Raw genomic sequence first — 25,234 nt, forward strand, 5'->3', positions numbered from 1 at the left:
CCTGGTGGAAATTCACAGTGATGAATCTAGCCCAATACCTTTTCTTTAAAAAGCAGCATTTTGCCAATTTATTTTCTTGTGTTTTAAATATTAGGCAAACTAACTGAGAAAAAATAAGAATCCCAGATGTTATCATTTGAACATTCTAAAGCTAACCCAGGCTAGATCTACTCTACAGTCCTTTGTCGGAGAAAGTTACACAAATTGCGCTCCGCAATTTGCATAGATTTTTCCAATCGCTTTTCCAGAAGAGGCTTTTCAGCCATTTGGCCCAGTCTAGATGGGGCCAAATGGTGGAAAAATCTCCTATTTTGGCAGAGCCCTTATCCATCGTAGAATGAGGAATTCAGGGCTCCCCAAAAGAGCTCGTTTGCTCTTCCGCAAAAAAAGCGTAACAGCAAATGCATTCCTTGGAATGCAGGGGTATCCCGGAAACCTCCCACGGTGTTGACATAGCCCCAGTCTGAATGAGACTTTCTAAAGTTAATTACACCTTTGACTTCTAAAATAACTTCTAACCTATTTGTTTTCACTTACTGCAGGATGTGCAATTTACAGACATTGATTACATGGACCGGAAGTTAGACTTTACTCTAAGCCCAAACTTTTCAGGACTTCCTGCTCTGATTAATCGAATGAAAGATGAAGGAATGAGATTCATCATTATTCTGGTTAGCAGTTTTGGTTCTTTTTTCTTCACTTAGCATACTTACAGATAGTTGAATACCTTAATTCACTTAATGAATTAAATAATGTCCATTTTTGCTTCCTTAATGTAACTAAAACCCAGGCTTCTCTCTGCACTTTAGGATCCACCCATATCGGGCAATGAAACAAATGATTATCCAGCATTTACAAGAGGTGTGCAGAATGATGTCTTCATCAAACGGCCTAACAGCAGTGAGATTGTCTGGGCAAAGGTACACTTGTGAGATCTGTGGTTTCCGAATGAAAAACTATTGTTCTGAAGAAAATGTATTTTTTTAAATTGAGGATTTATGTGTAGTCCTCAGGCTTTCCCTGCCACCCCACTTGTCCAGTGTGTCTGTTAATGCCTCTAGGAGAGGTAATAGAGAGATGGTTTAGAGTACAATAGTGCTATCACTAACAATGATATTCAGCTGTATCTCTATTTTCCTTCAACGAAGGGAGTGCATGTTCATAGCAGGAATTGATTTTGTACAGTGCTAAATGTATGCACACTGCAAAAGGTAACATTTCTGTGCAGCTGTGTGTGCATGCTGACCTCCAAGAAGTACATTTTAAAAACTGTAATAGGCCTCAGAAACTACATATAAATCAGTTCAGTTTAGCTTAATTTGTTCTTCCCTCATTTCTCTTTAGGTTTGGCCAGATTATCCTAATGTCACAGTTAACGAGTCTTCAGATTTAGATACACAGCTCAAGGTAGGTACACTTAACTTTTCCATCAGTGTTCCCTTCAGCCCCTCCTTCTCTCATAGTCTCTCCAACTCAGTCTAGTCTTCTTTCCTTACATCCTTCCTTCTCTGTCTCTCTTCTCTCCTTTCCTTCTCCCTTCCTTTGTCTTTCCAATTCGTTAATCACTCCTAGCACACACCCATGAAGGTTTTCTTTTAACTGGGGAAAATCATGAAATTAACATGATATTTCAGAAAGTCGCTCCGCTTGTGAGTTATATTCTCATTCCAACACTTTTGTTTTATGCATTTAATCAGCAAGATCTTCAGGACGAGGATAGTCTAGCACAGCCATGGCCAACCCGAAACTTGCGAGCCACATGCGGCTCTTCCTCCCCTCCCCCCCCATGGCTCAAAAGTCACCCCCATGCCCTCAAAAATGGCCCTCTCGTCCCGGCTCCCTGTGCTAACCTGGGCAGGGGAGCCATCTGGTGCAGCCATGAAAGCTGCAAAAATAAAGATGGTGGCAGACAGCAGGAGTCTGCTGTGGCCCAAAAGCTTCAAAATGTGTTTTCTTAAAGGGACAGAGTCTTTTTTTAGACCAAACACAACTGGGGCCTTTTAAAGGGGTAGAAGGGTAGTCTTTTTTTTTGCTCAACAACTTTGACCTTGTTCTTCGTGCTGGATCCATTGCTACCTTGTCTCTTTGCCCAGAATGGGTTGGCCACCCATGGTCTAGCAGTCTTAGTATAATGAAACTCCATTCCCACTTGGTCTGTAAGGCTGTAAAGCAAATTGTAAATAATAGATTAATATTAAACATATTTTATAAACTACTACATCTACAATTTGTATAAGAAAACTAGAGGTGGCTAATGAAATCTTAACAAAATTGGAAGCATTGAACAGCACTATTGCTAATTACACACAAGGTTGTCTGTTAAATACTCCAAATATTCATATGATACAATCTCTAGTGTTCCTAGTGAGCCATTCCTTTATATTTTAGTTCTCCTTACTTCCCTATACTAGAATCTTAAGGAAACATAAGGGCTACGTCTACGCTGGCATGATTTTCCGGAAATGCTTTTAACGGAAAAGTTTTCTGTTAAAAGCATTTTCAGAAAAGCCCCGATCGCCATTTTCGCGATCGGCACTTTTTTGCGGAAAACAAATCTCTGCTGTCTACACTGGCCCTTTTGCGCAAAAGTTTTTCGGAAAAAGACTTTTGCCCGAACGGGAGCAGCATAGTATTTCTGCAAAAGCACTGACAATCTTACATGAGATCGTCAGTGCTTTTGTGGAAATTCAAGCGGCTAGTGTAGACAGCTGGCAAGTTTTTCCGCAAAAGCAGATGATTTTGCAGACAAACTTGCCAGTTTAGACACAGCCATGGTGAAACAAAAGGTGAAATTCTGGCTCCATTGAAGTCAGTGGCATCGGATATGTCTGTGCTAGAACTAGGAATGTAATTTCTGGATTAAGTACTCATACACTAAAAATGGAAGTGCAGCCACATCAGAATAAGCAATGGGAGGAGTAAGCAGCCTATGTGCATCCCTAGGGACTCTGGGTGGATCACCTTAAAAAACACTTGTGTGTAGCTCTCACAATGGTAGCTTTACTTCTGTTTTTTCGACAATGAGTAGTTATGTGGCACCTCAGAGACTAAGGTGCCACCGGACTGGACTACTTATTTTTAAAATTACAGACTAACACAGTTACCCCCTCTTTATCACACAAGCTCAATCAGAGCTACTACTGCTCTGTCTACCCAGTCTGGAAATTGTTCCTTTTACTCTAGTGAGCACATAGCCATAGAGGCTGCATTTCACCTTATGTCCCCTATTACCTTACAGTACTTCTACACATATGAGCCGTTCAAACCTGGCCTATGAATGTGGCCAGGCACAAACAAGGGAACATAAAGCATCCTTTATATGGAGTCTTGAGCAGCAACAACTCCCACTGAAACCAATATATTGATTCAATTCCTAAAGATGTCTGGGGCTTTCTACATCTTCTACATCAACCTTTTTTTGTGATAGTTTATGTATAGTATTGATTTACATGTCCATACTGTATTAAGAATTGAGGCATGTGAGGTGAGCAATACTGACATTATTTAAGAATATAGGAGCTGACATACTGGGTCAAATTGATAGTTCATCTATCCCAGGAACATGTCTCTGACAGTGGCATGTACCAAAACTTCAGTGGGAATGTACAGAACAGAGCAAAAAAGTATCTCCTCTTGTTTGTATTAAAATTGTTGTCTATTAATTTTGTGACTCTTGGTGTTTGTATTGTGCAAAAGTATAAATAACACTTCAATTTTTCTACTCCATTTATGACTGTATAGACCTCTATCATAACTCCCTTAGTGATATGTTTTTTAAGATGAATAGTCCCAGTATTTTTTGTCTCTCCTACTATAGAAGCTGTTCCATACCCTGAATCTTCTTCTTGGCCTTCTCTGAATCTTTTCCAGTGCCACAATATTTTTTTCAATGAGATGACCAGAATTGAGCACAGTATTCAAAGTTCTGTGCACCATAGATTTATATAGTTGCATTGTATGTGCATAATTGGGATTATTTTTTCCAATGTGCATTACTTTCCGCTTACTGAAGTTGAATTTCATCTGCCATTTTGTTGCCCAGTTTTGTGAGATACCTTTACAAGTCGTCTTCAAATGTCACCATTTCACTCTTCATCTTTTCATTCACAATTTTTTTTTAAAACAAGAGGTGCCAGTACAGACCCTTCTGGTCTCAGCTGTTCACCTCTCTCCATTGTGAAAACTGACTTTATTCTGACCCTTTGTTTCTTATTTTTCAATCAATTATTGGTCCATGAGAAGACTTTTCTTCTTATCCCACAATTACATAGTTTGCTTAAAAGCCTTTGGTGAGGGACCTTGTCAAAGGCTTTCTTAAAATTCAAGTACATTGTTGCCACTAAATCACTGTTATACACATGCTTATTGACCCCCCTCCCCTTGAAAAATTCTCATGGAATGGTGAAGAAAGGCTTCTCTTTACAAAAGCCAGGTTGTCTCTTCTCCAATAAATTATCTTTGTCTAAATTTGTTGCCCTAAAAGAATAGCTTTGGTGTGGGTATCTCTCCCATGTCCTCTGATGTAATTGGTTCCATTGAGTATTTTGGCAATAGCCTTGCCTTCCTTGAGAGATCTCTTAACACCTTTGTGATCTAGTAGCACCACTGCCTGTCAGGCAGGCTTCCTGCTTCTGATGTACTTACAATTTTATTGGTAGCTTCTATATCTTGAGCAAGTTGCGTTTCAAATTCTTTCTTGGTTTGCCTTATGATACCCTCACAATTAGCTTGCCAGAGCCTGTTCTCCTCCCTATTTTCCTCACTTGAATTTGACTTCCAATTTTTAAAGGATGTCTTTTTGCCTCTCATGGTCTCCCTCACTCTGCTATTTACTCTGGTGGCAATCTTTTGGTGTTCTTGCACCTTTAAAAAAATGGCTTGTATATTTAATCTGATAGTTTGTTTACCTAAGACTATTTACTTCAGTCTGACATATGTTTACTTGAGAATACTAGTTTTAAGATTGCGTTTCATACCACCATAGGTGCATCTTAATCAATTTCTATACTTTCATTACAGTCTTAGTCCTGTGATTTAGTTTGTTTAGGTTGTGAAAGCAGTTGACTACATTGATATCCAATACCTGTGTCTCTTTTCATACATTGTATGTAACTTTTTTAAGTTGTACAGAGCTTATGCAGCTTTCCCAGATTTCTTCCGTAATTCTACAGCACAGTGGTGGCAAAAAGAAATAGTGGAGTTCCACTCTAATCCAGTTGATCCACAGAAGAGTGTGAAATTTGATGGCTTATGGACTGTAAGTGTGCACCTTTTCTTGTTTTGTTTCTTTGTTCAATAATACACCTTATTGTAGGACACTTGTTACTGTTTTCAGGAAATTCCTACCATTCTAAGAAGGCTTCAGTAACATTCATGCTACTAAAGAGTTAATTATATTTGCTAGCATGTTCACTGCTTCTTCATTTCAATAGCTGAATCCATGGTGAGGAAACCTGAGTGTTAGACTCAACCGTAACTACAAACTGGATGCATTTGTTTAATGCTCTTTGTTCTTGTGACTCTGTGCCTGAGGGTCACATTTCATGATGCTTTCTGTGGGAGTTCAAGAATCAGCTCTGACTTTATGGTGAATCTATGCAAACAACTGCAGATTGCCTGAAATGCAGCAATGTAGACTACATAGACAACTCATGTAATAGCTTTAGATGTGATGAGAGTACAGTGCACATCCACACATCCAAAATGGGTCATATCAGCCAGTACTGTTTTGACAAATAATGTTCTCTTAACAGCTCCTCCTGAAATCACTGTAAAAGATCATCAACTTGTTTTCTAAATAATTATAGAGATCCAATGTTACTAGGTTACTGAATTATCACCATGAGGAAAAACATGCTGTTAAAAAATCTGTGTTCCTGCAGTATGTTTTATACAAATAGCTGGTATATGAATGTTTGGGTTGAATTTCAAAGCAGTCTAGGAGATTATGACACATACCAGTCTTATTGGAAGATGTTTGTCTAAATTCCATAGATATCTGTCAAGAGATTACAATATATATGGCTTTCATTTATAGAAAAAAGTAGCCATCTTCCAAAGAAATATGCCAACATAGAAATTTCTAAGTTTATTAATACAGGGCAATAATGATATGTCAATTAGGATAAACATCATCAATATCATTAGACTGTACTTTGACAAGCTGTGAAAAAAAAACCATTACTGTTCTATTCTGTGTTACTGAACGCAACACAAATGTCTGTCTGGGTATGTCTACACTACCACCCTAGTTCGAACTAGGGTGGTAATGTAGGCAACCAGCATTGCAAATGAAGCCTGGGCTTTGAATTTCCCGGGCTTCATTTGCATAAAGCCGGGCGCCGCCAATTTAAACGTTCGCTAGTGCGGACTCAGTGCCGCGCAGCTACACGCGGCACAGACTAGGTAGTTCGGACTAGGCTTCCTAGTAAAATGAGGAGTAACGGTAGTTCGGACTTGGAAGCCTAGTCCGAACTACCTAGTTCGTGCCGCGTGTAGCCGTGCGGCATGGAGTCCGCACTAGCGGACATTTAAAAATGGCGGCGCCCGGCTTTATGCAAATGAAGCCCAGGAAATTCAAATCCCGGGCTTCATTTGCAACTCCGGTTGCCTACATTACCACCCTAGTTCGAACTAGGGTGGTAGTGTAGACATGCCCTCTGTTAGCTCACATAAAACAAATAAAGGGGTAAGGTTTTGGATGGATCAAGTAATGTTTTTGGATCAAGTAAAATATTCAAAGTTGATGCAGAGTGGAGCTGGTTGAATAGTAATATGCTTGACTGATGAATATAAGCACGGAGTTCAGATTGCAGTGATCTGTGGGGACATTTCCGTGGGCACATTTCAATGAGCATGTGGCACTACTCTGCGTGCATATGGAAAATAGAATTGGAACTGTGTGAGAAACATGATACATATGCAGCTCCTAGGCTTAAAGAGAGCACCCCTCTGCCTTATGTGCGATCTTCTCTCTTTCCCTGGCTCCTTCAGAAATGACACAGATGTACTCCATAGAGAGCTATAAAACCATGTCCATAGCTTCTCAGCCAGGAGCCAAGAAGCGGTGGCCTTTATGGAAATAAAATGCAAGTTTAGGGAGCATTGTAATTAATTCAGTCAGAGCTCAGGGAGGCCAAAAGCTAGTGGGAAAATGAAATAACATTCATAACTTCACAGCATCTGTCAGCAGAAGGGTAATGGTGAATTTTCCATTTGTATTGAATAGATTGCTCACTTGTTTGTAATTAGGTGATATATTTGATTTGTTTCTCTTAGAACTCAAATTGGCACATTTAGGAAATTTTAGTTCATTGAATAGCTGAGCTGCCATGGGTTCAGGATGAAGTTATTGAATATTTGTGTTCTTTTCTTTAAAAAATAATTAGGACATGAATGAACCAGCAAGCTTTATTAATGGAGCAGTTGATGGCTGCAGAGACCCACTTCTAAACAACCCCCCTTATATGCCATGTAAGGACTCTTGTTTGTAATTTGCATTCTTATTGTTACACACCTCGTTATTAAATAATATCCTCTGTTACCCAGTAGAAAAGATTTGTAAACTAGTTCCTATGTTGTGAATTGTTCACTGTGACTCAAAAAAAAAAAAGTTTATTTGGCCCAACCTCACATAAAATATTAAGCATTAATGTACTTGTTCATATTAAAACCATGCTTAAGGCTTAGGCTTGTAAGCATCAACAATAATCTTGTAGTTAAGTTTATTTCCTATGATATACTCTAGAGCTGTAGTTAAAATTATGAGGATAAAATCCAAACTAAGGACCTAATACCATGAATTCATATTGCACTTTTGTAGTGAGAACAATGATGGTTCATGCTCAAATCCAGATTGCAATAATATTGTGGTCATTAACCAGTACACAAGACTGCTGGTCATAATATTGTCAAAAATTTGGGATGATGCCATCAAGGATATGTCCTGCCATAATTCCATATGACGAATTGCTAGGAAGACATAGCCTTAAATGTTCTCCCAAAATATATCAGCACTCAGGCCATTGAAAGAGGGCAGTAGTAAAAAATAAAAATGGAGGTTTAAAGTGTGCGTGACTTACTTGGCTTCTTATTGACACAGAGTTTAGTGGTTTGACTTTTAATCTCCTCCTCCTTGTTAGCTTTGGCAGAAAAGGAAAAAGGGCTGACTCTCGTGACCCTGTGCATGGAAAGTCAACAGTTCCTGCCAGATGGGACCCCCGTCAGGCACTATGATGTACATAGTCTGTATGGATGGTCACAGGCACCACCTACCTACTAGTAAGTCATTTTCACTTTTTTATTCTAAAAAAAACCCCAGTGTTTGGAGGTCAGAATATGGCCTCAATTACTGTGGTGTAAACTCTGAGTATTTCCACTGATGTCATTTGATTAGGTTCTATAGAATAATTGACCCTTAATGATCTGCAATTCCATCATTATTAGCTTGTTTCTGCTTTACTGTTAATAAGTTATAGTTAAGGTATTTTCAATGTTATCTTATCTTTTCTGCTGTAATCAGTTTTTTGTGATGGTATGCGACTGCATTTCATCCCCGGTGCGGCTTTTTTTTTTTTTTTCTTTCTTTTTGGCTCAACAATTTTGAGCCTGGAGTACCGGCACCTTTTTTCTTACAAAAAAAGCACTGGCTGTAATATGTATTTAAATATTGCAAACAGTTTATTTAGGGGCTGATCCAAAGCCCATTGCAATCCATTGGAATAATTCCATTTACTTCAGTGGGCTTTGGATCAGGTCCGAAAAGCTGGTTGCCATTTTCTGATATTGCTACATTGGAAATGTGCAATGTGTTCCCAACAAATGCAGCTTTATTTACCAGGTTAAAGGTCGCCATTGAGTTTATTTTTGCTGGCCAGGAATATAGATGGTCTGTTATATTAAATTGCCTCTCCTGCTAGGTGGGAGACCTAAAGCCGAAGCCTGAGCTCCACCAGCCCAGGTTGGGGATCCCAAAAGCTGAAGCCCAAGAGCTTCAGCCCCAGGCAGGGGGGGCTGTAACGTAAGCCCTGCCACTAAGGGGTGACACTCTTTGTCTTCAGCACCAGTCCCAGATAGTGAGGCTTGGGCTTTTGGCCTGATCCTCAGCAGATCTAACACCAGCTTTGGCAACCCCATTAAAATGAGACCACTTCCCACTTGGGGATCCCAATCCACAGTTGAGAACTAATCATCTGATCCATACCAAACATATGAAACTTCTGAAGTTTGTATAACTGTGTTTGCAAAGCTCTTTGAGAAGTCAAATAAAAAATACTACAAAAGTGCAAATGATGAGCACTGTTATTTTTTCATTGCATAGCACATAATAACAATACAAAATTCATAAAATGTTATTCTAGTGTGAAAACTAGTAAGGGCCAGAGTGTGTCCACATATGGGTATGCAGGGAACCATGCCCCTCCTCCATTCTCCTCCCACTCGGTCCCAGTGCAATCTGTATACTTGTGATCCTGGTGCTTGATCCTGAGAAGGCAGAGCATTTCATAGGTTTGTTCTGGAGAACCCTAATGCTGACTGCAAGGCTGCAGCCCCAATTGCAAGTAGTTCTGATCTAGGTACTCGACCTGCAAACACATAGCACATAAATAACTTTCATCATGCGACTATCCTTCTTAACTCTATGTAACTACTCACAGTAAAGTGAAACGTGTTGCATTGTTTCCAACCTTCCAACCATGAGATCATTTTTTGAATTTAATTGCAATCCAGGATCTACCTCAAACTCAAAAACCCCATCCCGCCTCCTTCCCTCCCCTGCTCCAAGTCCCCAACCCTGCTCACTCCATCCTCCCCCATCCTCACTCACTTTTATCAGGCTGGAGGCAGGAATTTGGAGTGCAAGAGGGGTTCAGGACAGGGGCCAGGGTGCGGCATGCAGGTTCCAGCTGGATACCACTTACCAAAGGTGGCTTCTGGCTGGTGGCACAGGGAGCTAAGGCAGGCTCACTTCTGTCCTCGCCCTGCACCATTCCCCAAAGCAGCCGGCAAACTCTCTCCATCCCTGCCCCCCTCTGGTCTGTGGAGGTGGGGTACAGGCTGGAGAGAGGGGTTTCTTGACATCAGTACCCTCCCTTCCTCTTCTTCCCATGCCTTGCCCAGCAAGCAGAAGGCTCCTACGGATGGAGGAGAGGGACAATTCCAAGGCAAAGGGCAGGAGCAGCACAGCAGTGCTGAGAGGGGCAGCCGAAGTGCTAGAACTTGATAGTCTCCTGTCCAAACCTGTCAGGATCTCCTGTCAAAGGCTCCAAGATCTACCAGTAGATCCCAATCTACTGGTTGGTGACCACTGCTGTAGCATCAAGACCTGAGAAATGAAGAACTGTATTCTGCATAGAAATGTGATCTCTCCATTTGATGTTTCCAAATTAGATATTTTATAAAATAGATCTTCTTATTGGCACATCTAATGTGCGTATGTTTATATTTTTTATATTAGTGCCATCCGCAATGCCACAGGGGAACGTGGAATTGTTATCACCCGTTCAACATATCCCTCTAGTGGACGATGGGCAGGTCACTGGCTGGGTGATAACTATGCAAGATGGGACCAGCTTGAAAAATCTATCATTGGTATGAGGAGTAACTTACTTTAATGACCCTCAAGCTTTAAACTATGACAAAGGAGAAAAAAATCTGTTGAAATACAGTGGCTGCACTTAAGTTAATTTTGTTTCCTGTACAGCACACAGTTCTATGCTTTATAATATAAAATCAACATTTGGAAAACCACTATGTAACCATTGGGATGCTGGCTATTCTGCAGATGCTAATTGATACGAGGAAATTGCTAGCTGGTTTTGTACTGGGAGATGGGAAGGTTTCAGTAAGAGAGTGACAAATCCCTGGAGCTTTAATAGGGATCCAGAACTCTCTTCCATTGGGTCATCTAGACACTTGGTTATTGAACCATGTATAAATATGCAGTGGTATTTTTGCTGAATCACTGTGGTATTGTATCAGGTGTTTATGCTTAGCCTCAATGTAGGGATATCAGGTTCAGTCTATGAATCTTTCTTAGATATATGGAGCTAAAAGCAAAAGGCTCTGATCCATTATGAAATTCCTAGAAACAACCAAGCTGTAGGGCTTGGGCTGAGGTTTATGATGTGTGATCATGTAAACTACTAAGAAAAGCAACTCTCTAGAGAGAATGTATATTTGGATGATATCACAGCAAGAAAGTGGAATTGTACAGTTTTGTATCTTAGAGAAGCAGGCCCAAGTCAGGATCCTTGTCTGCAGTGAATCCCATAAGATCCCATTTCAGAATCCCTCCTTATTTAGCCTGACAGAGAAAGATGAAGCTGAACATTTTGTCTTATTTATTCTTGGATTTTTTGCAGGTATAATGGAGTTTGGCCTCTTTGGAATTACCTATGTAAGTTATGTTACTAGTTTGAATTCCTATTCTAAATGTTTTTACATTTACACCATTTAATAATTGACAGTACTCAGATCTAATTGCCTTTTAAATGCTTTTAGATTGGAGCAGATATCTGTGGCTTCTTCAATGATACAACATATGAAATGTGCGCCCGCTGGATGCAGCTTGGATCATTTTACACCTTTTCTAGAAATCATAATGTGATCGGAACTATGGTGAGTTGATGGTTTTGTCTTAATTAGAAGCCACTGAGTTTTGTCAATTCAAATAGCATAAGCTGGAGTTCCTTTCCAATGGAATGTTCTGTAATAAAGAAACACTTGTTCACCTAAACCAAGTCCTGACTGAGCATCCATAGAAATTAGTGGAAACAGTCCCATTGACTTCAGTGGGGCTTCGATCAGAACCTAAATTTCAGTGTCCATTTGGAAGGGAGCTGACTTCATTTCCTAGGAAGGCAGCAGAGCAGACTTCAGCTACAATCAGCTTTATTTGGACTTAATTTGGACCAACAAAGATAAATCCTTTACTTTCAGTTTATCAGAGTTCTGTAAATATGCAGGTTTCTAAATATCTAAAACTCTTTGTTTTAACGTTTGTCAGTAAAGCCAATTTCTGCTATTGTATGCCCATATGTATTTTCCTTTGGCAGGAAGGTGGATATAAGAGAGATTTTACAATAGAAATAGTAACCTTGTTTTATCTTTGTTTTTAGAGGCAAGACCCTGCTTCATTTGATGAAAGATTTCAAAATATTTCAAGGGATGTACTCAATACAAGATACACACTGTTACCTTATCTCTACACTATAATGCATGAAACCCATGTTTATGGTGGCACTGTAACACGTCCTTTGCTTCATGAGTAAGTATTAAGTGTTTGACCACAATGTTGATATTGAATATCTGAATCTTGATGAAGCAGGAGTCCTTCTTTGCCCAGTCATAAACCTCATACATGATTTTTCTCTATGACCTATATGATATAAACCACCTTGCAGGAGGCATAAGGGATCTGTCGAAAAAGGCTTTATTTCTCGACAGATCCCCCTCTAGACTGACGCTTTTTGCTGACAAAGTGCTGAGCCGGAAAAACGTGAAGGCCATTTTTATGCAAATTAGGCATGGAATATTTAAATCCCTGCTTCATTTGCAATGTTGACCTGCCTAATCTGCATTCCTCTGCCGACAGAGGGATGCAGTCTAGACATACCCTGAGGCAGTCTCCTATGTAGATGAATTGTACTTTTAATGTAGGAAGTTACATTGTGGCAGAGGAGCACAGTTACATTGTGGCAGAGGAGCAGTTAACCTACCAAGGTTTTTCATCCTGGAACTATAGGGAAATATTTTGGAATCCATTTCTTACTGTTTTTAGGGCCATTATGGCAGATCTAAGGGCAAAGAAACCTGTCTGCATGAGATTCTTGTATATATTGGGAAGGAGGTACTATATTGCTAAAGTGTCTCATATCCTCCTTGTTCAGGAAAACTCTATATAAAGCGTGGAAAACAAAATGAGTGATGCTCATCTATCAGCTTACATTTGCCTTTTGCACTATTTTTTATTACTAAGGACTTGGACATTGTTAAGTTTGCTTTAGGTGAATTCTCGTATCTGTGGCACACAGTGAATGAAGGGATGATAGGCATGGGTATTATGAGAAGAGGGTATTTGGGAAATGTATATCTGCTCAATAGGTGCAGGCATCACTATACTAAAGAGACATTGATTCTTCTAATTCCACTAACATAAGAAGCCAAATCATGTCATACTTGCCTTTAACCTGCTCTAATGAAAGCATGTAATACAGTCTATTAATTGGATTTGTCTTTTGGATTCTGTCTCTAACCATTTGATGACAACATCTCATACCACATGAGGAACTGTTTTGAGAGAAAATGAATACCATCTCATCACATTGGCACTTGGCACAGAACTAAGGACCATCCTTAAATTCCTTCCTCCCTGCTCCAGTTGGATTGACAATATTTCAAGAACACCACTTCTGGTTCTCAGATTCCTAATTTTGATTGGCAGTATTAGCCTGACTGAATGAAAAAGATTAAGCCCTGATTGATGATGTTTTCACTCTTTTAGGTTTGTGGAAGAGAAAGCAACATGGGATATATACAAACAGTTTTTATGGGGTCCAGCATTGCTGATTAGCCCTGTATTGGAAGAAGTAAGTGTTTGAATATTTATATTCTTTATGAAATGAACATTTAAAAGCAATAGACTATAAACATTGATTAAAGTTTTAATTCTTACATAAATATATTTTCATGTTTCAGGGAGCTACAACAGTGAATGCTTATATACCCAATGCACGCTGGTATGATTATTACACGGTAAGCAATTTAGGATTGTTCTCTGTACAATAGGCCTTTCTTAACAATTAGATCCTAGAAGGTGCTGAGAAGATGATGTGCTCTTTTCATTTCCATTGACATTATGCCTCTCATAATGCACTCAGCAGCTTGCATGGTGAGTCTGTACTATTCCAGTTATTTTAAAAGATAAGAAACTTTACTTTTAGGTGCATCTACACTGCACCTAGAGCTCGAAATAATGGAGCTACACAAATTGTGTAGCTTATTTTGAGTTAATTTCCAAATAGAGCACTATTCTGAAAGGTCTCATGCTCCTTGTGAAATGAGGTTTACAGGGACATCGGAATAGCAGTATCCTGAAATAGCTCCACATTGTAGATGTAGCCTAATAGAGCATGTTTCTCAACCTTTTTTTTATAAAGTACTTAAAAAAATTATAAGTACCCCCAGTACCTACAGTTTTCAGACACACAATTTTTTTTTCGACCATTGCAACACATTTATTTAAACAACTTAATCGTAGCCGGGCAGGCAATGCAATTTTGGGGTATAAAATATACAAAGATAATAAAAGCACCGAAAAACTTAACACAAAAATTCAGTTTTCTCCAAATTTCAGTTGTGTTGACGTATCCCCCAGACTTTTCTCGAATATCCTTAAGGGTATTCATACCACTGGTTGAGAAACACAGTAATAGAAAACCCACAACTAAGAAAGGCTCAAATAATTGTGATAGCTAGGACTGGTCAAATTTTGTTTGACAGCAGTTGCCATTTTTAACAGAAGACTTTGATTCATCAACTAATGTTTTGTTTTGGCATGTGACCAGCTCTGCTGTCTCCATTTTAAATAAAGAACTGCTGAATATATGGAAATTCCAATATGCAGAAAAGCAAAGATGTTTCAGAAGTGACTGGTTTCCCTTAGATACCAATCATTTTATTTTATTTATTTTAAGTTTCTTCATTATGCTTCCCCTCTGAACTGTTGATGTTTTGCAACTACAGCACAAGAAAAGTTCAAAAACAAACAATAAAACAAAGAAAGCAAAATCAACCTGTAACCAAAGTATAGCACTCCTTGTGATGTAGCACATGAATCAGATATTTTACTTAAAATGTAGCATAGTTTATTAACATGGCATAATATGGATTTGGAAATAGCCATCTTTATGGATTTCAACTAATGTTTCTATGAGTTAATTGTGTAAAATGATGTGCATTTGCAACATTAGATTTTTTTGAGGGAGGAGAGAGATGTATGTTTGAAAGCAAAATTTCACTCAACAGGTTGGCTACGTCTACACTGGCATCCCTTCCAGAAAAGGGATGCTAATGTAGACTCTGGAATAGGCAAATCCGCGGGGGATTTAAATATCCCCCGCGGCATTTGCATTAACATGGCTGCCGCTTTTTTCCGGCTTGGAGAAAAGCCGGAGAAAAGCGCCAGTCTAGACATTATTCTCTGGAAAATAAAGTAGGAATAAGAGATCCTCCGGAAAAGGCTTTATTTTCCAGAGAATAATGTCTAGACTGGCGCTTTTCTCCGGCTTTTCTCCAAGCCAGAAAAAAGCGGCAGCCATGTTAATGCAAATGCCGCGGGGGATATTTAAATCCCCCGCGGATTTGCCTATTCCAAAGTCTACATTAGTATCCCTTTTCCCGAAAGGGGTGCCAATGTAGACACAGCCATTCTTTGTGCTTTTCTATTTTAAAAAAAACAACCCTTCCTTTATAGGGAAAAGAACTTGAAAAAAGGGGACAATTCCAGATTTTGCAGGCACCTCTTGAGCACATCAATCTTCATATCCGGGGTGGTTACATTATCCCCTGGCAAGAACCTGGTATTCATACCAATCAAAGGTAAATGAAGTAAATCGAAGTGTTCTCCTTAAAACAATTGTATAGTAATTTATGTAAAACAATGCTAATATTTTACACTATATTAACAATTTTCGGTGTAGAAATTAGAAGTAGGCTGTTAATTTGTAACTTGGAAAGTGAGTGACATTTACTTACTCAGCTTTTGACACCTCAGTGTTATGGATGAAATTATTATTGTCTGTTGTACCCTAATTAGTAATAATACTGTAAGAAAAAACGTGTATGTTTCCTTATTTTACAGTATGTTTTCCTCTTTAAAGGACACACGGAGCACTCCCATGCTTCCAATAATGTAAAAACCACTGATATTTAAGAGAGTTTTCATGCAGAACAAAGACTGCATAAGCTCCCAGTTTGTTTGTTCTTTATTGTATTTCTTTATAATTCTGAGCTTGGAATAAGAGTTGACAAGAACTAGTTCTAAATTGAGAGTTATATTGCTACTTCTTTTTAAGTACACAGCCTCTGTTCAGTTTGATGATGTACTGAAAATTGTACTTGTGAGTGTACATCAGGGAGTTAAGTCAACTTTCAGTTGTCACAATATGTACATCTGTGGCTCCAATGAAAGAAGGAAAATGAATGTGTTTTCTGGCCTCCTTTTTATTTTTGTAGCCGACAGAATTTTATGGGGCTTACTGTGGCTTTGGATGTCAATGGGGTTTCACAAGGACAGCTTTTCTGGGATGATGGAAAAAGCATTGGTAAGTGTGATCACTTTTGGTACAGGATGGGCTCCACTCATGCAAATGACAGAATAAAGGAGAAACAGGACCAGGACCAAGCTGGTTTTTTAAACCAAGATGGTTCACGTATTATGGGCCATCTATTCAGAAGTGTCTGATGTCAGGAATATAGGTGGTTTCCTGCCCCCTTCTTCCTGTGCCTGATTCTTGGCTTTTCAAATGGACAACACTTAAAAACAGCCTTCAGGCTATTTGCTAACCCAAAATGGTCAGAGAATGCAGAGTACCACTATTCACCAATAGGGCTGCATGGCCAGGATTATGTTGCTTAGTTCTGGTATATAAATGTAGAGCTAGTTTGTACCCAGTCCTGCGTATATGCCTAAGACAGGTAAGTGTAAGGAGCTATCCACCCACCAATTAGTTATCACCTATATTTGTAGCTTATTCTTATGTATTTTACCAGGAGGATTCTTTACTCTAATTTGAAATAATTAATTACCCAAAACCCCGAAGGACAGTTAGATGTCATTATTTCCTTATTTAAAACATGTTTCTTTTAAAAATATATGCATAATTTTAGGTCTATCAACTGAAATATGATACTTCTAACTTGGAACAAATGTGTATACTAATTGCATAATACTAATTAACTGTTATTTATAGAAATATGAGAACCATGAGAGATGGTATGTAATCATTTGATTGTAATGCTTAAACTGAAAACAGCAAACAAAAATTTGGAAAGGGGATTGGTTTTGTAAAAGTGTAACTGTATGAATGTTATTTTATCTTTTTTTTGTAACAGACTAGATTTCATTCTACTGATTTTTTTCTTCTTAATAGATACATATGAAAATGGTAATTATTTCTTAGCAAGATTTGCAGCAAACCAGGTATGTATGTATATATTTTTGTCATTTTGAAGTTTTTCTACCACTCAATTAACATTTTTCAAGATTCTGTAGTTTTATTTAAAATTATATCTACATTTAGTCTTTTCCCCCATTTAATTATTTCCCATTTTATTCATATAATTCATTGCAACATTCCCCAACACTGATTATACCATAGAAATGTAGATCTGGAAGTGACCTAGAGAGGTCATCCAATCCAGACTTCCATGAAGTGGCAAGACCAAATTTCTCCAAACCATCCCTCACAGATGTATGTCTCACTTGTTCTTAAAAACCTCCAAAAATGGGGATTCTCCTTTGGAAGAATATTTCAGTACTTATTCTTTTCCTAATATCTACCCTACATCTCTTACTGCAGGTTAAGCCTGCAGTCCTCCTTTCAGTGGGCATGAGGAACAATCACTGTCCTCTTTATAACAGCCTTCAACTGTTATCAAGCTGCACCTCCGTTTTCTTTTGCCAAGATTAAATATGCCCTGTTTTTCTTTCACCTTTCCTCGTAGTTCATATTTTGTAAAATTGTTATTGTTTGTGTTGCTCTCCTCTGGACTCTCTCTAATTTGTTCACATCTTACAATGTGGCACCTGGAAACCACACACAGTATGCCAGTTAAAGCCTCCTTGGTGCCAAGAACAGTGCAATTACTTCCTGTGTTTTAAATATAACACTCCTATTAATATGCCCCCAGAATGGTTTAGGCTTTATAGTGGTACATCATACTATTGATTCGTATTCAACTTGAGATCCACTATTCCCCTAGATCATTTTCAGTGGTATTACTGCCTAGTTAGTTATTGTCCATTTTATATTTGTGTGATTGATTTTTCCCCCTTCCTAAGTGCAGCACTCTGCACTTGTCATCATTGGATTTCATCCTGTTCAATTCAGACCAATTCTCTAATTTGTCAAGGTCACTTTGAATCCTAATCCTGTCATCAAAAATACTTTCAACTCTTTCCAACTTGGATAATGCAGTGGAGAGAATGCTAATAAAACTTGTGGATGACACGAAGTTATTAATGAAAATGTTGAATACCACGGACTTCTGTAGAACCCCACTAGGTCCATCCTCCTCTTTGGGAGCAAACCACTGATGCAAGTTTTGCACCCACATTGCAATTTTTCATCAGGACCACATTTCCCTAGCTAACTTATGAGACTGTCATGGAGGACTGTGTCAAAAGCAATATTAAAATCAAGCTCTATTACTTCTGCTGCTTTGCTCCTTCCACAAGAGCAACAACCTTATCAAAGAAGGAAAATAGGTTGGTTTGGCAAGATTTGACTTTGACAGGCATTGAAGTGAGACTGACTGGTCCATAATTCTCCAAGTCCCCCTTGTTCCCTTTGTAAAAGATATATTTTTCCTTCTTCAGTCCTCTAGCATCCCACCCATCTTCCATGAATACTCAAAAATAATTGCTAATAGTGCCAAGATTGCTTCATTTAGTTTCTCAAGTACCTTGTGGCAGTGGGGCTGACAGACTCAGCGAGGCCCAGCTCTGCACTCCCAAAAGGCTACCTCCCTCAGGCAGCCTCAATGTTGCCCGGAGTGTGCCACGTGGGCAATCCAGCAGCAATTTGAAGGGCCCAGGCCTCTGGCCGCTGCTGTAGTAACATTGGTGGAGGCCAGGAGCTCCCTGGCCCTTTTGAGTTGCTGGGCCCTGACAAAGTTGCCTCCTTTACCCCATCTATCAACAGGCCTGGCCAGTGGTGCATTTTTCAAGCCTTGGTGAATGGAATATATTTAACTCTCTTGTGATCTGTTCTGGGAAGTAGGGATGTAATTGAATAATCTGGGATATAGGTGTAATTGTATAGTTGTGTAACCACATGAAATCTTATTGGTTACACGACTATTCAATAGTCCCCGGAGGCAGTCCCTGGTAGGTGGAGCCAGTTTGCAAGGGAAGCCATGGTGGGAGCTTAGACAGGGCCCACTGTGGACAGAAGCTGCTTTGCAGCAGCTTCCCTCCCCACCATGCCGCTGTCTCTAACAGAAGCAGCAGTGCTGGGGGGTGGGAAAGGCAGCACCTCAGAGCTGGTGCTGTGGGGAATCAGCTTTTAAGCTGGCTCCCCACAGCACTGTCTCCTGCTGGCCACCCCCTCCCCCCCAACCTCTGTAGGAGGCAGCAGGGGCGGGGGCAGGCAGGTACACAGGAGCTGATATAGGTGGGCAGCTGGCTTGAAAACTGGTTCCCCACACATCTCAGCTCTCTCCTGCCCCCCTCAGGCAGATCTGGTATTCATGGGGAGCTGGCTTTTAAGCAAGTTTCTCATGGGCACTGGTTCCCTTACAACCCCGCCTCTTGCTGCCTCTGATATAGAGGCAACAAGGGGTGGTGGGAGTGCATGTCATCGACAGGATAAGTCAGGCCTATTGGGATTAATCATGTAGCTGACTACACATTGACACCCCTACTGGGAAGTTTGTATTGGAACATTCAGAAAGAATAGCTCAGTCTTGGGAGGAACTGTCCTTCTAGGAAACAAATATTTTATGTTCATGTGTAGTAGGATACATGATCTCTAGTCCTCCCATCAGGTGTCTGCTGGAGTAGCTTTATGGGACTGTGCGTGATCCCAATGAAGAACTTGCACAGTAGCTCCTTTATTTAAGAATGAAGCCATTAGAGTTGGGAAAAGGACAAAGAGAATGGCCAAGGATAATACCATGCCTGTCTTAAACTTGCTTGGAAAAATGAAAAATCAGAGTAATAGGGTGAATGTGAAGTTTTTGCAAACTACAGCAGAAACAATTTTTTTTGTTGTATGCCAGGAACAATGTACTCAAAAGGCTGCCTTTTCTATAAGTTCATCTTATTGCCTGGCCACACAAAATATTTTACATGCTATAAGCACATTTTGTAAAGAAATACTGGAAGGCTGCCGTCACTTTATTAAAGCACCTAGTGAAAATGTGTCCAGATGGAAGGAAAGAAGAATGAGAAGCGAATAGAATGGAGATAACTCTGATGGCTGAAATACTCCATTTCTTTTTAAAATCTGCTATTAGCCAAGTAAATAAGGATAAATAAACATTAGAATTAATTATGGGATTGTGAATTTATCTGTCAACTCTGGTTTCTGCATCTTAAATAAGGGTTGTGCTACAGAGGGCCAAATCAGAAATGAAATCAGTAGATCCTCTTCTGTTTGGCAATGAAATTGCTCTAGGTGTGAATTTGGCCCATGCTCCCTGGATGTTTGGATTAAATTGCTGTATATTACTCTCTTTGGAAGATACTATCTGGCTGTGTCTAGACTGCATCCCTTTTCCGTAAAAGGGATGCAAATCAGACACATCACAATTGCAAATGAAGCGGGGATTTAAATCCCCCCGCTTCATTTGCATAAACATGGCTGCCGCTTTTTTCCGGCTCGGAGCTTTGCCGGAAAAAAGCGCCAGTCTAGACGAGGATCTTTCGGAAAATAAAGCCTTTTCTGAAAGATCCCTTATTCCTTATTTTAAGAGGAATAAGGGATCTTTTGGAAAATAAAGCCTTTTCCAAAAGATCCCTATCTAGACTGGAGCTTTTTTCCGGCAAAGCTCCAAGCCGGAAAAAAGCGGCAGCCATGTTTATGCAAATGAAGCGGGAGGGATTTAAATCCCTGCTTCATTTGCAATTGCGATGTGTCTAATTTGCAACCCTTTTACGGAAAAGGTATGCAGTCTAGACACAGCCTCTATGTATAACTGTTCTGATATTGCTACATTTGATTTTTCTTTTGAATGTTTGTCCATTTTTTCAGAATACTGTTAATATCACTGTGGCACACAACAACTTCCTAACTAACACCAATCCATTGAAATTTGGCTATATGAACATCTGGGGAATAGGAAGCCAACAGGTTACAAATGTTACTGTCATTTATGATGGACAAACTCACATGATTACTAACTTCAGCACTGACCAAGGAAATCAGGTAGGTGAACAAATATTTTGGTTAAAATAAAAATTCTAAAGTTTATTAATAAACCCTTTCTTTTTAGTACAGGCTGAACCTCTCTAGACCAGCATTCTCTACTCTGTCAACATCCATGATCTGGCATGATTTTAGTTAGCCAGATGTTCACTTATTATGGGTTTGGCCAAATTTCCCAAGGTCCCATAAAGGTTGTTCACAGCTACCAGTCCTGGCTTTCAGTGTTCTGTACCGTTATTTAGCTCTTATTTACCCTAAGGGTACATCTACACTGCAACATTATTTTGAAATAACTAGTGCTATTCTGAAATAAATTAGTCTGCATCTACACAGCAGGCAGTTATTTCTAAATGGTGTCAAAATACTGGCAAGTTGGAGAACTTCTTACTCTGACTCCTGTAACCCTCATTGTACGAGGACTAAGGGAAGTGGGAGGAAGAGTGCTCTATTTCAAAGTAAGTGCTGTGTAGATGCTCCCTATTTTGAAATAAGCTACAGGCAGTCCCCGAGTTACGCGGATCCGACTTACGTCGGATCCGCAGTTATGAACGGGGCACTTCCTCTCCCTGGTCTCGAGCAGACCAGGGAGAGGAAGGAAAGCGGCAGCGGAACGCGCAGCCAGCTGACAGCCCAGACGCTTCTGGGCTGTCAGCTGGCCGCGCGCTCCGCTCTGCTCCCCCCCCCCCCTGCAGACCAGGGGGAGGGGGAGCAGAGCGGAGCAGAGCAGAGCGGCGGAACGCGCAGCCAGCTGACAGCCCAGAAGCGTCTGGGCTGTCAGCTGGCTGCGCGTTCCGCCGCTCTGCTCTGCTCCGCTCTGCTCCCCCTCCCCCTGGTCTGCAGAGGGGGGGGGGGAGTAGAGCGGAGCGCGCGGCCAGCTGACAGCCCAGAAGCGTCTGGGCTGTCAGCTGGCCGCGCGTTCCGCCGCTCTGCTGTGCTCCGCTCTGCTCCCCTCCCCCTGATCTGCAGGGGGGGGGGGGGAGCAGAGCGGAGCGCGCGGCCAGCTGACAGCCCAGAAGCGTCTGGGCTGTCAGCTGGCCGCGCGTTCTGCCGCTCTGCTCTGCTCTGCTCTGCTCCCCCTGGTCTGCAAACCATGGGGGGGGGGGGGAAGCAGAGCGGAGCACGCGGCCAGCTGACAGCCCAGACGCGTCTGGGCTGTCAGCTGGCCGCGCGTTCCGCCGCTCTGCTCTACTCTGCTCCCCCTCCCCCTGGTCTGCAGACCTGGGGGACCGGGAGCAGAACAGAGCAAAGCCGCGGAGCCCGAGGGCAGCAGGATAGCCACGGCGCGTCTGGGCTGTCCCGCTGCCCGTGTGTTCCGCCGCTTTGCTCCCCGTCCCCCTGGTCTGCAGACCAGGGGGACGGGGAGCAAAGCAGAGCAAAGCCACGGAGCCAGAGGGCAGCAGGATAGCCACGGCGCGTCTGGGCTGTCCCGCTGCTCCCGTGCTCCGCGGCTTTGCTCCGGACGCCTGTGGTACAGCAGCTGGGGCGCTGCCGGTTGGTCCCGTAGCGCCGCTCTGGGTGCCACTGGACCAACCCAGCAGCACCCCAGCTGCTCTGCCCCAGGTGTCCCCTAGTCAGCAGCTGCTGAAAATGACCAGTGGCTGACTACAGGAAGCCCCTGCCCCGGGCTTGCTGGAATCAGCCGTTGATGAGTTTCAGCAGCAGCTGACTTGGGGATGCCTGGGGTTCTTAAGTTGAATCTGTATGTAAGTCAGAACTGGCGTCCAGATTCAGCCACTGTTGAAACTGATCAGTTTCAGCAGCGGCTGAATCTGGACACCAGTTCCGACTTACATACAGATTCAACTTAAGAACAAACCTACAGTCCCTATCTTGTACGTAACCCGGGGACTGCCTGTATTTCGAAATAAGATACGCAATTGAAGTAACTCAAGGCACATCTAGATTATGCTTTAATTTCAAAAGAGGAAAGGGGAAGAAAATCCTTTTTCAAAAAACTGCTCTTCCTAAAAAAAGGAGGTTTACGCAATTTTTCGAAAAAGGTGTTTTTTTCCAAAAAAAATGTATCCAGACTACTTTCATTTTCAAAAGACCCGCTTTCAAAAAAGCAATCAGAAGAAGATATGCAAATTCCCTGGGAATTTGCATATCCTCTTTCAAAATTAAAATGTCTAGATGTGCCCTCAATTAGCACAGATTATTTCGAGTTAAGCCCTGCAATGTAGATGCACCCCAAATGTCTTCTAAGAGCCCCGTATACAAAGGAAATGTTGGTAATGCTGCTAGACAGTGGTTCAGCAAATTCTCTGGTTCAGCACTGGTCAGATCCTGAGGGTGCTGGACTAGAGAGGTTCAACCTTTATATGCTTTTATGCCTATTTTTAATTTAGGAATCTTAATGTAAGTTCCAATATTGTAAAGTGCTGGATATAAACCCAAGCCATAAACATATTCATTTTAGATTGAAACTGCATTGATAAACCTCCCTGTTATGCTTAGGCAGTGCAGATAAGCTCTTCCAGGCATACACTGTCTGTTTGTATTTTGCGTACTCCTAAGCATAGCATCATGACTTAAATAATACATTACATCTCAAAAAAACTACATTAAAGGAATGTTAACAGAAATGCCAGAATCAAGGCTGCTTCCACAATCTTAATTCAGCTACCTTGTTCATTTGCATTACAATACAGTCTTTAATTACACAATCACTTAGGGCATATCTTGTTATTTCAAAATAACAAGGTGAGTGTCCACACTACCAACCCTGTTATTTCAAAATAATGGGCTTGTTATTTTGAAATAATAACTCCTGCTTGTGAAGAGGAATAAGCTTTTTTCAAAATAACATGGCATTTCTGTGGTACTCTCACCATGGTATCTCAGTGCCCAGTATCACAGACATTTTGTGGGTTATATACAGCCCTACACAGATACAAATGTATATCCATGGCTGCAGATAGCTGCAGATATCAGTTGGTCTCTGCGGAACAGCAGGCCTTTCCCATGAACTGTAGTAGTGAAGGAACAAAGTATGGAGCTGCAGCTCATAGGAGCTAGTGTTCTGCACCAACGGCTCCTCTGGCATGGCTACATCGCCCACTGCTGTACCCCCATCCCTTCCACGCAGATGCATCTCCTAAATGGGAGTATGCACACTGCTTGAATACAACAATGCAACCAACTGCAGCTGCCAGTGAGCCAGGAGGGTGGGGAGAGGGGGAGTTGCGGGCAGTACAGCTACGCTGGAGGTGTTGCAATTCTGAATGCCCACCACTTCTCCGAATCTGGCTCCAGGTGCCTCATACTGGCCACCCCAAAATGGAGGAATACACTCTTAGTGGCTCACTGAAAATGATTAGGTGATGGCCAGCACCTAAATTCAGCACCAGACACAGGGATGGAATCCATTTTTCCAGAATGACATTCACCAGCTTTACCCATAGAACCGCCCTTTGCCTTCCTGCAGTCTCCTGCCTAAACACCTTCAAACTTCTGCAACTCTGCAATGATGCAGAGATCTAACAGACAGCAGTCTCATTCACTATATATCCCTGATTAATTACAATAGCACTGTGTATCCTGTACACTGAATGAGACTGAGTCCAGTGGGGAAAAATGTGTGATCATAATTTAGACCATCATAAAGCATGTGTACAGATGGGATGGACTTTGCAACCTTAAGGTTTGGGGGTAAAATTCTATAAAGAGAAGGTTAACATAGTTGTTTGCTTGAAATTAGTATATTATATCCAAAGAACCAATTTGGAAAACCAGAAAATCCATGATTTGGAAGCATGTGACTCACTGGGCATGTCTACACAGCGGGGCTAAAGCTGAAATAAGCTACACAACTTGAGCTACATCAATTGTGTAGCTTACATTGAAATAGCTGATTCGTGCTTTTGGCGCTGTCTACGCCACCGGAGGTCCAAGGAAAAACACTCTTCCTCTGACTTCCCTTACTTCTCATAAAATGAAGGTTACAGGAGTTGGAATAAGAAGTCCTCCAGCTCGACATTATTTTGATATTATATCAAAATAACTGTTTATGGTGTAGACACGGACTATGTTATTTCGGCATAACTGATGTTATTCCGAAATAACATTTCTGTGTAGACATA

General features: G+C 41.0%; 1 protein-coding gene across 4 annotated transcripts in view; it reads left to right on the forward strand.

The window, feature by feature from the left end:
- Positions 1 to 25,234, forward strand: part of SI (sucrase-isomaltase) — a 177,506-nt gene that overhangs the window by 148,111 nt on the left and 4,161 nt on the right. For all 4 annotated transcript variants that reach the window (XM_075937870.2, XM_075937869.2, XM_075937872.2 and 1 more), the window contains 16 exons: positions 543 to 671; positions 810 to 920; positions 1,345 to 1,407; positions 5,123 to 5,257; positions 7,389 to 7,473; positions 8,142 to 8,280; positions 10,457 to 10,590; positions 11,364 to 11,398; positions 11,503 to 11,619; positions 12,120 to 12,268; positions 13,505 to 13,589; positions 13,699 to 13,755; positions 15,476 to 15,600; positions 16,237 to 16,325; positions 17,154 to 17,203; positions 20,979 to 21,152. In XM_075937870.2, coding sequence (XP_075793985.2) covers positions 543 to 671; positions 810 to 920; positions 1,345 to 1,407; positions 5,123 to 5,257; positions 7,389 to 7,473; positions 8,142 to 8,280; positions 10,457 to 10,590; positions 11,364 to 11,398; positions 11,503 to 11,619; positions 12,120 to 12,268; positions 13,505 to 13,589; positions 13,699 to 13,755; positions 15,476 to 15,600; positions 16,237 to 16,325; positions 17,154 to 17,203; positions 20,979 to 21,152 — 1,677 coding nt within the window. The remainder of the gene's footprint in view (positions 1 to 542; positions 672 to 809; positions 921 to 1,344; positions 1,408 to 5,122; positions 5,258 to 7,388; positions 7,474 to 8,141; positions 8,281 to 10,456; positions 10,591 to 11,363; positions 11,399 to 11,502; positions 11,620 to 12,119; positions 12,269 to 13,504; positions 13,590 to 13,698; positions 13,756 to 15,475; positions 15,601 to 16,236; positions 16,326 to 17,153; positions 17,204 to 20,978; positions 21,153 to 25,234) is intronic.

The sequence above is a fragment of the Pelodiscus sinensis genome, chromosome 10 (assembly GCF_052426305.1).
Source record: "Pelodiscus sinensis isolate ZL-2025 chromosome 10, ASM5242630v1, whole genome shotgun sequence".
Lineage (NCBI taxonomy): Eukaryota > Metazoa > Chordata > Testudines > Trionychidae > Pelodiscus > Pelodiscus sinensis.